Source organism: Labrus mixtus, chromosome 16 (assembly GCF_963584025.1).
Source record: "Labrus mixtus chromosome 16, fLabMix1.1, whole genome shotgun sequence".
NCBI lineage: Eukaryota > Metazoa > Chordata > Actinopteri > Labriformes > Labridae > Labrus > Labrus mixtus.
The window spans coordinates 11,249,185-11,261,125 of NC_083627.1; the positions used below are offsets into that span (position 1 = coordinate 11,249,185).

General features: G+C 39.6%; 1 protein-coding gene across 3 annotated transcripts in view; it reads right to left on the reverse strand.

Annotated features, from left to right (window-relative positions):
• The window catches only part of LOC132991647 (collagen alpha-1(IX) chain-like), a 30,084-nt gene extending 19,765 nt beyond the window's left edge, over window positions 1–10,319 (reverse strand). For all 3 annotated transcript variants that reach the window (XM_061060463.1, XM_061060464.1, XM_061060462.1), the window contains exons 1-4: window positions 10,129–10,319; window positions 4,842–4,927; window positions 3,272–3,343; window positions 1,875–2,004 (exon numbers count right to left, since the gene is read on the reverse strand). In XM_061060463.1, coding sequence (XP_060916446.1) covers window positions 1,875–2,004; window positions 3,272–3,343; window positions 4,842–4,927; window positions 10,129–10,157 — 317 coding nt within the window. In that variant the 5' untranslated portion in view covers window positions 10,158–10,319. The remainder of the gene's footprint in view (window positions 1–1,874; window positions 2,005–3,271; window positions 3,344–4,841; window positions 4,928–10,128) is intronic.
• Window positions 10,320–11,941: the final 1,622 nt, after the last annotated feature.

Here is an 11,941-nt window from a genome sequence, read left to right on the forward strand (position 1 = left end):
AGGTGAGGCAATAAAAGGAGTTTCCTGTTAGCCAATAAAACAAATGAACACCACGCTGTAGCTTTGCCTGAGGTGAGAAAGTGTAAAGTATGTGCTGCTCTTGCCCTCCAGAGAAAAGGGAAGAAGTGAAGCATAAAGCTCACTGGCGGGTGTAGACTTCAAAGCCTAGGCTGTGCCACTGGACCTGATGAGGAAATAAACATGTATTTACTTTCTGTTTGACAGGCCTGAGTGGCGTAGAATCAGGGTGCCAGCAAGTTATATAAGAGGGTCTAAAAGAATCTGGGCCAAGGCAACTGGATTAGCCAAAACAGCTAGAATACTTGGAAATACCAAGAGATGTCTTTTGGTTATGTAAAGTGTTAGAGTCACTAACCTGCACATTCTGTACGGAACCAGTTTTTCAAATGATTTCATCTAAAGCACGTCTTTAACCTGTGTCAACAAGTGCTGATGGCTATATTGAAAGAATTCGGTTGCTATGTAGAGTTGCATTTTGTGCAAATTGGCAAGCTGTCCCAGAAACCCAGACCTCAAGGGGCCCCAAGTTCTCTCTTTGTCATTTTTTTCATGGTGATTTTATCAAATGAAAAGCAAGGACACTCTACCAGTTTTACACATGCTGTTAGGTTTACTCGTAATATACATGCCACTGTAGTTTGTCTATTGGCGGAGATTTCTAAAATGTCATACAATTTTAGGGATATTTCAAGTCAAAATATCTTGGACAGCTTTTGGTTTTTAGCATTATTTTAGCATTTATTTTGGTAGAAACCCTTTTAAATACTGATCTTGTTTCACCAACAATTCAACTTGCCAAAGTATTCAAATAATAGTTACAAAACACAGAAAAATCTGCAAATAATCACAACAAAGACAGTATAACTTATTGATATTTAAATATTTTTTGTCACATAATAAATAACTTCAAGGGCAATGGAACAATTTTAAGTTAATCTGCCATTAAGCCTCTGCATTTGTATAATGTATTTGAGGTCTTGGAGCTTTGTCAGCAAAAATGACCTGGATGATGTCACAGTTATTACAAGAAGGTGAAATTGGGCTCAAGATTAGATATTCTAGTTTAACGTCTGAGTTGTAAAGCAAAGTACTCTATAGATATGGGTAGTAGTCCGTCTGGGAAGGACTCAGAAAAAGATAGGATTCAGTGACAAGGAGGACTTACACCAAAGATACTTAGTCTCAGCCTCTGCTGATTTTATTTTGAATAATCTCAGGATTTCTGAAGGCACCAATTTACATGTAAGTGAAAAACCTCCCTTTTAAATTAAACCTGACTATTACCTGAATGGCTGTAGTTGTCTCTGGTGTTACTTTATTTTTCAAGCACTGTCCCTGAACAACTTTTTTTTTTTTTTTAAAGGGGTGGGTGTCGCTATAGGGGACCACATCTTAATTCTGCCCATATCCAAAGGAGGGTTAATCTGGCCATGTTGCTACACCTAACCTTAAATTAAAAACCAGAAAAGATCTTGACAGGAAGCCAGTGCTATACCTCATTCTAAATCTTTAAAGGAGTACATACCTGTACTACTGAAGACATATCATTATCCAAAAAGTTTGGTGAAATATGTCTCTTTAATGCATATTTCCTGTACATACAAAGGACTTCAAGTAGTATCCAGAGGGTGTTTTACCAATTCCAAACTAACTCACACAAACATGCCTTTAGTCTAGCTTTGTGTCTGAGGGATGCCAAATAGGTTCAGGCATGTTCTTTCTTTTACAATTATATGCTGCTCACCATCTAGTAACATCTGTGCTGGACCTGTAATAATGCAACACCTGTCTCAGAAGACCACTGTGTGTATTTTTATCTGTTTTGCTTTTAAACCCCTCTTTGCTGTACTTACATGGTTGGAATTTGGAAGTTAGCCTCCTTGTCGAGTCGGTAGGCGACCTGGAGCGTAGTGGAGCCATCCACCTTCCTCACACCTTTCAGAGGGATCACATCCAGCTGGAACTGGGTTATCAGATCAAAACCTACAATGGATCATGTAAAAATTAGCTTCATAATACGATTAGGTATATAGTTCAATTATGAATTAAAATAGAAGAACTAAAGATGTTGGTGTAGCCGGGGAGGCACGAAAAGTGTCTCATCTTATTATAATTTCTGCTCCTCAGTTTACAGAAAGAACATGTTATTGAGGTTGCTAGCATATGTACTAGCTATATTTTCTCCTATTGAAGTCATGTTTAATATAACATAAACTTGATGTAATAAAATATGGTATTTTGTTGAAGCAGTGGATTTATCTTCTTGTAGCCAAATAACATGACAAAAAGTTCACAGCTATGCTCGTGGCCCAATGCTTTGAGATACATGGTAAATTCAGCATGCTGACATACTCACATGCTGATGTCTCTAGCCAACCTTTAAATGCCATTGTGCAGAGTAAATGAGCTGACAAATGAGCACACAATGGAATTGTCCATTGGTCCCATAATGACTGCCTGTCAATTGCTCATATGGGTCTTAGGTAGAATCAAACTTGATGCCAGCTTTGGCAAACCGGGCAACATATGCAGGACCATAATATAATAAAATTAACACATTTTGGAGGGAATATTATAGAAGATATTTGAATTATATTATTATCATTTAAATTGACAGGGATATTAAATGTGTGTACTTAATTTCATGGCATTGTATCCAACTGTTTTTTATCACTCGTAACCACAGCTGTGGCTCAGTTGGTAGAGTCCATTTATATCTCAATAGAATGGTGGAATAGGAGGGAAAGTCATGAGATAACAACATTTACTGGAGAAGACAAACATTTGCAGAAATTAGAAAAATTTAAATCCATCTAAGGAGCCAAGTTTTCACAGAAAAAAAAGCATAGTTATGGTTTCATTGCAATATACTGAGTCAAAATGATAAATGATAATAGGTCTGATAAGATGATTACCTCTGCAATGCCCAATGTTCTTGAAGAGTGAGATGTGCACAGATGTGTGTGCTGTTTAAAACAGGGCTGTGGTGAGCAATTACAATCTTGCTGAGTTTGAATTGTTCCACCTAAATTTCTGTTCGGCTCAAGTGGAACATTTTATTTGCCTCATTGAAATCTAAAGGGGTGACTTGAGGCATGAGGCGGCCCACCCTATTAACTCCTTAAACTCACCACCTCCCTTTGAAAAGTCTATGTAAGGTTTTAGGGTGTTTCAATGGTTACGTTTGTGGTTTTACAGCAGCCTCAACAACTGTTTTTACTTTTTACTGAGGAACACCATAGGTCGTTACCTGGAAGGTCATCTTGTCCGCTTCTCATTGGTGGGCAGACGGTATCGCCATCCAATCGGTTGAGGTCTAGCTCTGATAGGACAAAAAAAAAAGAATAGTAACCTTGTTATGCCTGCAGAAGCTGACAAATGCAATATATTACCAGTCATTTTTATTCAGTTAGAGCTCTCAAGGAGACAGATACAAGGAAAACACAAGGTCTTTAATGTCACAGAGTATTAACATCACAGTGCCATGTATGCATTTTTAATGTGAGGCTTTCTTACAACTACAGCTGTTGACATATTCCCATATTCCAAAGCATGCCTAAAAACTTAACATATTGTCTTTGATATTTTAAATTCAGGCTCCTCAGACAGTCCTTGTGATCCAAATTGATCTTCATAGATGGAAACAGAATGTTGATAAATATGGCAGCTAATGTTGCATGACTGTAGCCGAAACCATGTCGCCAGACTAATGGTACTGTGACAGGTCAATATGGCAGGTTAGACACTTTCCTTTTTATTTAAGTTTATGATTTATCAGGATTGAAGCCTCCTTTGGAGAAAACTGCGACCATTTATACATCACACTGTCATTTCATTGCAGCTTTCACCATTAATATTCCTCAGCTTTTAAAAGAAATCTATACTATGCAATTATCAAACTGGGGCCATCTGGAAATTTTAGAGAAACTCATTCAGTCTTGAAACAACATCTGTTTAGTATTTGGTGCAGGTTTAGCAGTTCAAAATTCAAAGATTTAATGCTGTTGAGAATCAACTCCTGGGAATGTTTCAGGAGGGGGCGCTCTCTCTCTGACTTTCTAGACTGCTGTTTTTTCGAAGGGGAAAAGCCTCATCCCAAAGAACTCCTTGAAACAAGGATGGTGACAGCCGGAGGGCCTCCCCTAGTCAATAACCTGAGTCAGCTCATTTACAGTGAGCAGCATGAACAAAACACATCTGGAAGCCGTTCCTAGATCCAACATAACTGCTGAGAAATGAGATCAAGTGGTGAGACGGTATTTATAATCCCATATTTACAACCACTAAACACTTGTCTGACTGTGCATGTGGGCCTCAAGTTGTTAAAGTTACTGCCTGCCGCAGCATTACGCTTAGAAAGCCACTCATTAGTGCAATGAGCGGGAGATGAACCACAATTAAGATGTCACATGCAGTTGCATGTGTGTGCACCCTGACAGTGAGGTAAATTTCAAACAGCAGTACACATGCTGTATCTGGCACTCACTGTGCCTGGATGTTAGCTTTGTGTCCCCAAACAACAGCAGAGAAAGGGTTTGTTGTGATTATCAGAGTGGGCTTTTAATCTGATTTAATCCCACAAAACAGACCTGCACAGTGTGTCTGCTATTTCTGGCCTTTATTTTCTGAGTCCTGATACAGAGAATGACCCTGCAAAAGTCAGCATGCAGCATTGTCATCAACATCTCTCCTCTTTGTGTGTATTTACAAGAAAGAAAGAAGAAAAAAAATGTGTTACAGCATTGGTGGCAATAATGCAATACACAGTGCGGTGATTTTGTGATGAGTCATTGGTTGTGCATTGTCTGTGGGTGACTTACGGCCAAGGGCTGGAGCGAGAAGGAGGGACAGCAGAGCCAAACCGACAGGAGAGTACGCCGACATCAATAGACGTGACAGTTGCTTTCTGTTGAGGAATGATTGAGAAAATCAGTAGCTAGTCATGCATCTAATACTCTCTGACAGTCTCTTTGAGTCTCAGTCAATAAAGACACAGCAGGGATTACACGAAGCACTAAACTGTGTCCTCTGCGCTCATCCTGAGCTCATAAATAGAAAGGACATATTCACACCGTTGCTTCAATAGTGTTTGCTTTGCTTTTCAGAGAAAATATAAAAGTTAACGGTGAATTCCTTCCAACAGTAGATTCCAAGTGAGATAGTTATGACATAACATGGCGCTGAAAGACTGTAGAGGGCGTTTGAGCATTAAACCATTAGTTATAACTTGTAAAAGCCTCAGGTTTACTAAAAAGTCGCACATTTTTGAATGTACAGGGATCTGTGCAAAGATGGGCAATGTTTCCTTCCCTTAAATTTTTGCAACATCTGTCAACACAAGTTGAATTAGCCTTAAAGGTCACATCTTATCCTCCTTTTCAACAAGTTTAAATAAGTCTCAGAGCTCCCCAAAACATGTCTGTTAAGTTTCTTGTTCTAAATCTACTCTGATCCTGTATTTGATCATGCCTATAAACCCCTCTATTTCAGCCCTGCTCAGAACAGGCTGTATCTTTGTCTGTAGCTTTAAATGCAAATGAGCTGTGTTCAACCACACCCCTCTGGAAGGGCTTGGGTGGCATGGGCTTTCTCGCTTCATGCCCTATTGTTCACGGTGGAAAGGCAGACTCAGAGAGCAGAACAACCACCTAGCTGTGGGAGTTCACCCACATGGGGGAGGGGTTACTGCCCTTTGTGATGTCATGAAGGGAAAATCTCCAAACGGCCTGTTTGAGCACACATTTTCTGAAGAAGTGGGGCATGTAAAAGACAGAGAGGAAACCTTTCTCATAATTGGAGGGACACATATTAGTGTTAGAAAAACATGGTAAAGTGTATTTTGAATAATATGTGACCTTTAAGCTAAGCTTTGCTAGCATATTTCAGACCTCTCTCCACCTTGTTTCCGGTCAAAGATGGCACCTTTTTTAAATCAAGAAAGCTCTGTACCATTCACACAGCATGCTCAGCAATTTGAAGGCAGTATAAGTTTAGCCCTTGAACATAGTTTTAATATTTTTTTTCTGGTGGATACTAAAGAAGAGAAAACCGTTTGGAGAATGATGAATGCTAAACCATGATAATGCTCTGTGAATGATATATGATGTGTATATGAGTGAATGGGTGGAATCATTGAAAAGAGTTTTGCTGACGTTTGCCATGTGAAAAGAAGTAATTACATTTAAAGCTTACAGCATGTTTCTGATTCTGCTGTCTTCCTGTGGTAGCAGGTGTGTAACAAAAGCTTTGAAAATGAACTTGTAGAAGTTTGATAAAACAAACAAACTAAATTCATTGTCCTTTTGATCTTTCAAGCTCACACTCTTGACAAAAGTTCAGAGGGACCGAAACTTTGTGATTTTGTTTAATAAATTGGTGATACTTAGCAAGAGTAATGTGTGGGATTTTTTCTTTTCAAGTCATAGTTTGTCGTCCTACGTACCTACTTCATGAGACAGTTGGATGTACAAACACCTCCTTAAAAATCTTTCATGCTACACAATGACATCAACTAAGGTGGAGGAAAACCTAAAACCAAAAAACATTGGTATGACTGACGGGCCCGGTTCTAGACTGCTTTGAATTGGGGGGCAGTAAGAGATGTTGGTTGGTCACCAACGACTAAAGTTAATACGACTGAAATCTACAACTCGGATTGTTTTGTTTTTATCTAAAGCTAAAGTAAACCAAAGTAATTAATGAATAATTTTTATACTTGTGCCTGTAGTTTATTGAATTTTAAACCCACCTCCATCTACCGCTCAACAAGCTACGCTAACACGGCTACAAGTAGGCTGTGTATAGTTAAATGACAGTCAACTGATCAGAAAACTGACAACCTCTGGTTTTGGGTCTTAGGTCTTCCTCAACCTTTATTTGAAGTATTCCCTTCAATGAGCATTGTTGGTTTGAGGGATACGAGAAGCACTCCTGTTGTCTCTCTTCTTCTATGACATGTTTGATTAAATCTAAACCAGCAGCTTAATCCTGGGATTGATTATATTCAGAAGTCATATGATTTTCTTTCAGACTTCACTTTAGTGTGTGAAAGATGTTGGAAGTAATGTTGGACTTGTTCAGAGGCCAGGACATCTAGACTTGTCATCATCTTGACCCTTTTATCTTATTTTTTCAGCCAGACAAACTGGGGGTCCTTGGCTCTGATAACTCAGGTCAAACTAAACCAACAATAACTTTTCAGCACTTTGCTGCTTTCACACTGAGTCAGGGGCAGATCATATCTCTTTGTGCACTTTGAAATGTTGGAAAGTGAGATGATAGATGACCACAATAGCCTTGCAGCTGTTTCAAGGTGATCTTACACAGCAGTACAAGTGTCAAAGCGGTGTTACATTTTGTCCACACTTTCACTAGCATTAGCACTCTTTTACAGCAATCTGAAATCCATCATCACCATGACTGATAGTGACTGAGAGGAGCCTTGTCCAAATGCAGAGATTGCAGCCCTTCAATCTGAGAAAAAATGAGGTGGAGGTGTTTCTGAGGGCGTAGCCCATCTGCAGTGTCTGAACTCTCTTTCAAATGTGTATTGCTCAATGAGACTGTGTGTGTGTGTGTGTGTGTGTGTGTGTGTGTGTGTGTGTGTGTGTGTGTGTGTGTGTGTGTGTGTGTGAGAGTGTGTGTGTGTGTGCACTGTCAGAGAAATGACTAATGGCTAAGGCAGCCAGGTCTCTTAAGAACAAGCACTGTGCTCTAACATTATGCCCTTCAAGTTAAAGGAGCATCTACAAATCCTCAGTGGGGTTTGCTGTCTGCCTTTCACACAAATCCATCAACAGTCTAGCCTTTTGCAACAACATGTCAGTGGTGAAATTAGACAAGAGGAAAGCTTTATTGAACCCTTAACCCATAGTTATTTTTGAATATGATTATGTAAACACAGAAAAATCACCTGAAGCTTAGGTGGTTGTCATTATTTTAGCTGGTAGAGAAAACTACAATTAAGTCCTGCTGACGATGCCGGATGGAAATATTGGATTCACAGCTCATTGTTTATCATATGTGTAAGTTATAGATTGTTGCTAAGCTACATAGCTACATAGAAACACCTAGCGTTCACCCTGTGTCCTTTATTCTAAGTTTAGCTATTTGTCTTGGGCTAGTTTCAGACGTTATGAACAGGTATTTGATAATAGGTCACCTAATTAAGTTTCTAACTGTAACTTTGACTGCCAAGCTAGCCATGCCATTCTCAGGACAAACTTTTCATCAGTCAATGAAACCTGTGGACCAATGGAAACAAAAAATATTGCTAATAATGTATTGTTTGCTCACAATATTTAAGAAAGCATTGGGAAAAGCATATAACTCTCTAGCATGGAAATTGTTAGTTGACTAGCTGGGAAACGTTACTGAATCTGAGTGATGAGTTAGCACTCAGCTCTGAAACATAATAAAGACCAGAAACTTAACTTCTAACACAGATCTACACTGGATCGATTTTCAACTAATGAGACATTTTCAATTAGTAGAAAAATCACAGAAATGTAAAACGCTGCCAGAAAAGAAGAAGACTTTAAATATCAGCAATTTTTTAAATAAAAAAAAAAAACATAGGCTAGTAAATAAGAGCTAATATGTTTGCAGCAAAAGGTGGTTTCTGACATTTTAATTTTAGTTTGTTCTCAGCTTATCTCAAAGCATCTTTTCTAACCAGATATCTGAAAGACAATGTGAAGGTGGTGTCAGTGTTCTCATGTAATTTACGCCCAGTAAGCTAAGGGGTCTTTTCCCCTGTAAAGCAGTGCCTGACTAAATATAGTCATATGACCAAAATCAAATGTAGTCCCACCAAAGTGTATTTTTCTTTTGCTTAGCCTGCAGAAGCGGTTCCCAACCATTTTTCTTTTCATTTTGACAACCTTAAAGCAGACAAAGCCTGAAACCATTAAAGAGGAAAGCATGGAATTCCAGGGAGCATCTGTCCTCACATTTAGGCTTTTACATCTACGACCTCGCAAAAAGAGCTTGCTACTTTTGCAACTTTCAGTGGAGAAGCAACCCTCAGGAGTTGTTTTTTTTATTATTTTTACTGCAAATAATGACATGAAAGCCATCTTAAAACTGGTGGATTATAAAGCTGAAAGCTGTCTTAATGAAGGCTTTGAGCTTCCGGCACAGCTTCTTAAATTATACCACCCCCATACTAAGATTAAATGCTGTCGAACGTAAATCTAAATCCCATTTTACTGTAAGTATAAAAGTGTGTAATGTACATCCTCTGAGATTAAAGGTCCTGTCTCTGGTTTCACACAGATAAATGGAATGCTTCCACGGTTCAAAGGTGAAGTAAAACACTTGCAAAGAGGGGGAAAAAAAAATCCCGGATATATTCCAGTAAATGTCCCGTCAGCACATCAATCAGCCCAGTCAATTAGTTAATGACATGTCATCTACTTTAATCCCTGACATTCATCAACATTTGATGGGAGTTTTCCTGCACTGCCACCCATGTTGTGATGTCCCGGAGGTGCTCCCAGGATGCTGAGAGTGAGCCAACATTTCTGGCAAGGTTTTTGCTTTCTCGTTTGTCTCAATTACCTCAAAATGGATCACTTTGTAGTTTGAAGCAATCTTGTGTTGTTTCACTCTGGTCATGTTCAGTTAGATAATTGCAGAAAATGTGCATAAGGCAAAAGGAAAATCTCTTCAGGTGATAATATTGAAGGTGTTATCCGATTTTATCTCACCTATTCAAGTTTTTTTAAATTAAGATTCTGAAACGAAAAGATGGGACGCCAAGTTTCTTTTCCAATTTAAGAGCTTTCTTCCCTTTTACTTTGTTAAAATGTACCAGTTGATGTTCAAAGGCAGCACGAGTGCGTGTTCAGGCCACATTAAAGGCCTCGAGCAGTCTTCTTTAATCTCTGTTAAGCTACAGATCTCATTGCACGCATAAAGGAGCTGAGTCTGAAGCAGGTTTTAAGGATATTGGAAAATGTAGAGGTTCACTTCTTCCATATGAAGATTTTAAGTACATTATTACAGAGCACACAGTTTGAAATGAGTGTTCATTATCATGGAAATGCCTTAAAAAGCTGGAAGACCAACTTCTGCTGATGAAGAGACCTTATCTGAGATATTTACCTTGTCGAACCAGAGCGGCTGAAGGCCATGTTTCAATCCCCTCTGTGACGAGAGACGGACAGGCTCAGCAACGAGGCACAGCGGTGATTTCACAGGAGCAGAAGGAGCAGCAGTGATGAAAATTCCCCTCCAAGAAGTCAGTCCTACCTGCACATGTTGAGGACTGAGGCAGAGAAGCGGCACAGGAGATGCTCAAGCATTTTCTGAGGACAAATAAAAGTTTGTTCAATGGGTTCCTATTGGCCAGGAGTTGTTCTGGAGGTGGTGGCTACATTTTATTACCAACACTTAAAAAGATGCAGGAGCCCACGGGGCCTCCATGTGTAACCCCCCCCTCTTCACCCACCCTCTGCTTCTTGTCTTTACGGTGCCTCCTAATGACACGTATGCCTGTATGTAATTCTCTTAATAATTATCGTTGGGATAGGGTAGAAACAGCAAGTAAGTGATGAAATGTGGATTTCATAATCACGTGTGCTCATCAGTGCGGCTGAAAAATGCATGTTAGCCTGTAGTGTTGACGTGAAGAAAGCCTTGTTATTAGGTGGAGGGGCCTCAGGCAGACCTGCTGTTTATGCATCCTGCATGTTATGTAATTGGTTTTATGGCGTTTTATCTGTGAATTTGTGGCACTTTAGAAGATCTGAGAGCAACAAAAGAAAAAGATGGGATGGGCCCATTTTCTTGTTAGAATATCACATTAACCTACATTGCTCTGACGTTATCTGACTTGTACAAACATTTTGATGTTTCTTACAGGTACGGCTTTCTTGTCGACGAAGGGTTCTCTGCCCCAATCTTGTCGGAGTGACAGGAAACAATTTACCAGTTCCCAGAAGTAAATGACATTTTCTGTCTTTCAAAGCATGAATGTGCAACAAAGTGTTGCCACGGCTGCTTTAAAAGAAAGCAATTGTGGTCTGAAAAAGAGATAACCACTGCTGTCCAGGAGCATAATGACTGTCTCGCCTTGGCTATATTGTTATGAGGGTGCTTGCCATAGCATGGAACTATTCCTAAGACTGTTCCTGTGTATGTTTTCTGATGTATTGGTTTATTGATCCTGGCAATTGTTGCCCATGCTATATAACATACTATTTCAGTTCAATAACCCTAAAGTCAACTGATACTCTGCAGTTTACTGCAACCAATAATATGACTGCAAAGGATTATGTGTTACTGTATCCTATTGTAAAAATTGACTGCTCTGTATCTACCCCACAATGGTGGTGTGGGAGAGCTTTAAGGGCAACCTGATACAGTTACTGGGCCTCCTCAGAGACCTGGCACACAGATCATATGTCCAGCCTGGATAATTGAGAGCTTATGCTTTCAATGAGCGAGCAGGCAGAGGGAAAGAGAAAAGAGTTTGTGATTATCCATCCATGTGGCAAGCCCCATGACTAGCACACTTGTGACCTGGAGTCACAGACGATGAAGCCCCGCAGCCAGAGTACAGCTTGAAACCTTTGTTCTAATGAAAACGAAAAACCAACAAATCAGGAGTGTTATGGTCACAGAGCTCCAGCAAATTGCTGTGGTCCATCCAATATTAAAGTCATGGGGAAATGTCGACTTTGCACCGCCGAGGTACATTTTGGCAGGTACAGCTTTGTGACCAGTGAAGTGGCCAGTGTGGTAGGGGAAGGTTCACACAGCTGTAAAAGACCAGCAGCTGAACTATAAATGTATGATTCTACAATTTCTCACATGTAGCCTGGTATGTTCGGCTAATTGCGTTAGCTGGATGCATACTACATACATAATGCAAATTGCCAAGTGGGCTAACAAAATTAGCATCGCAATCATCTGA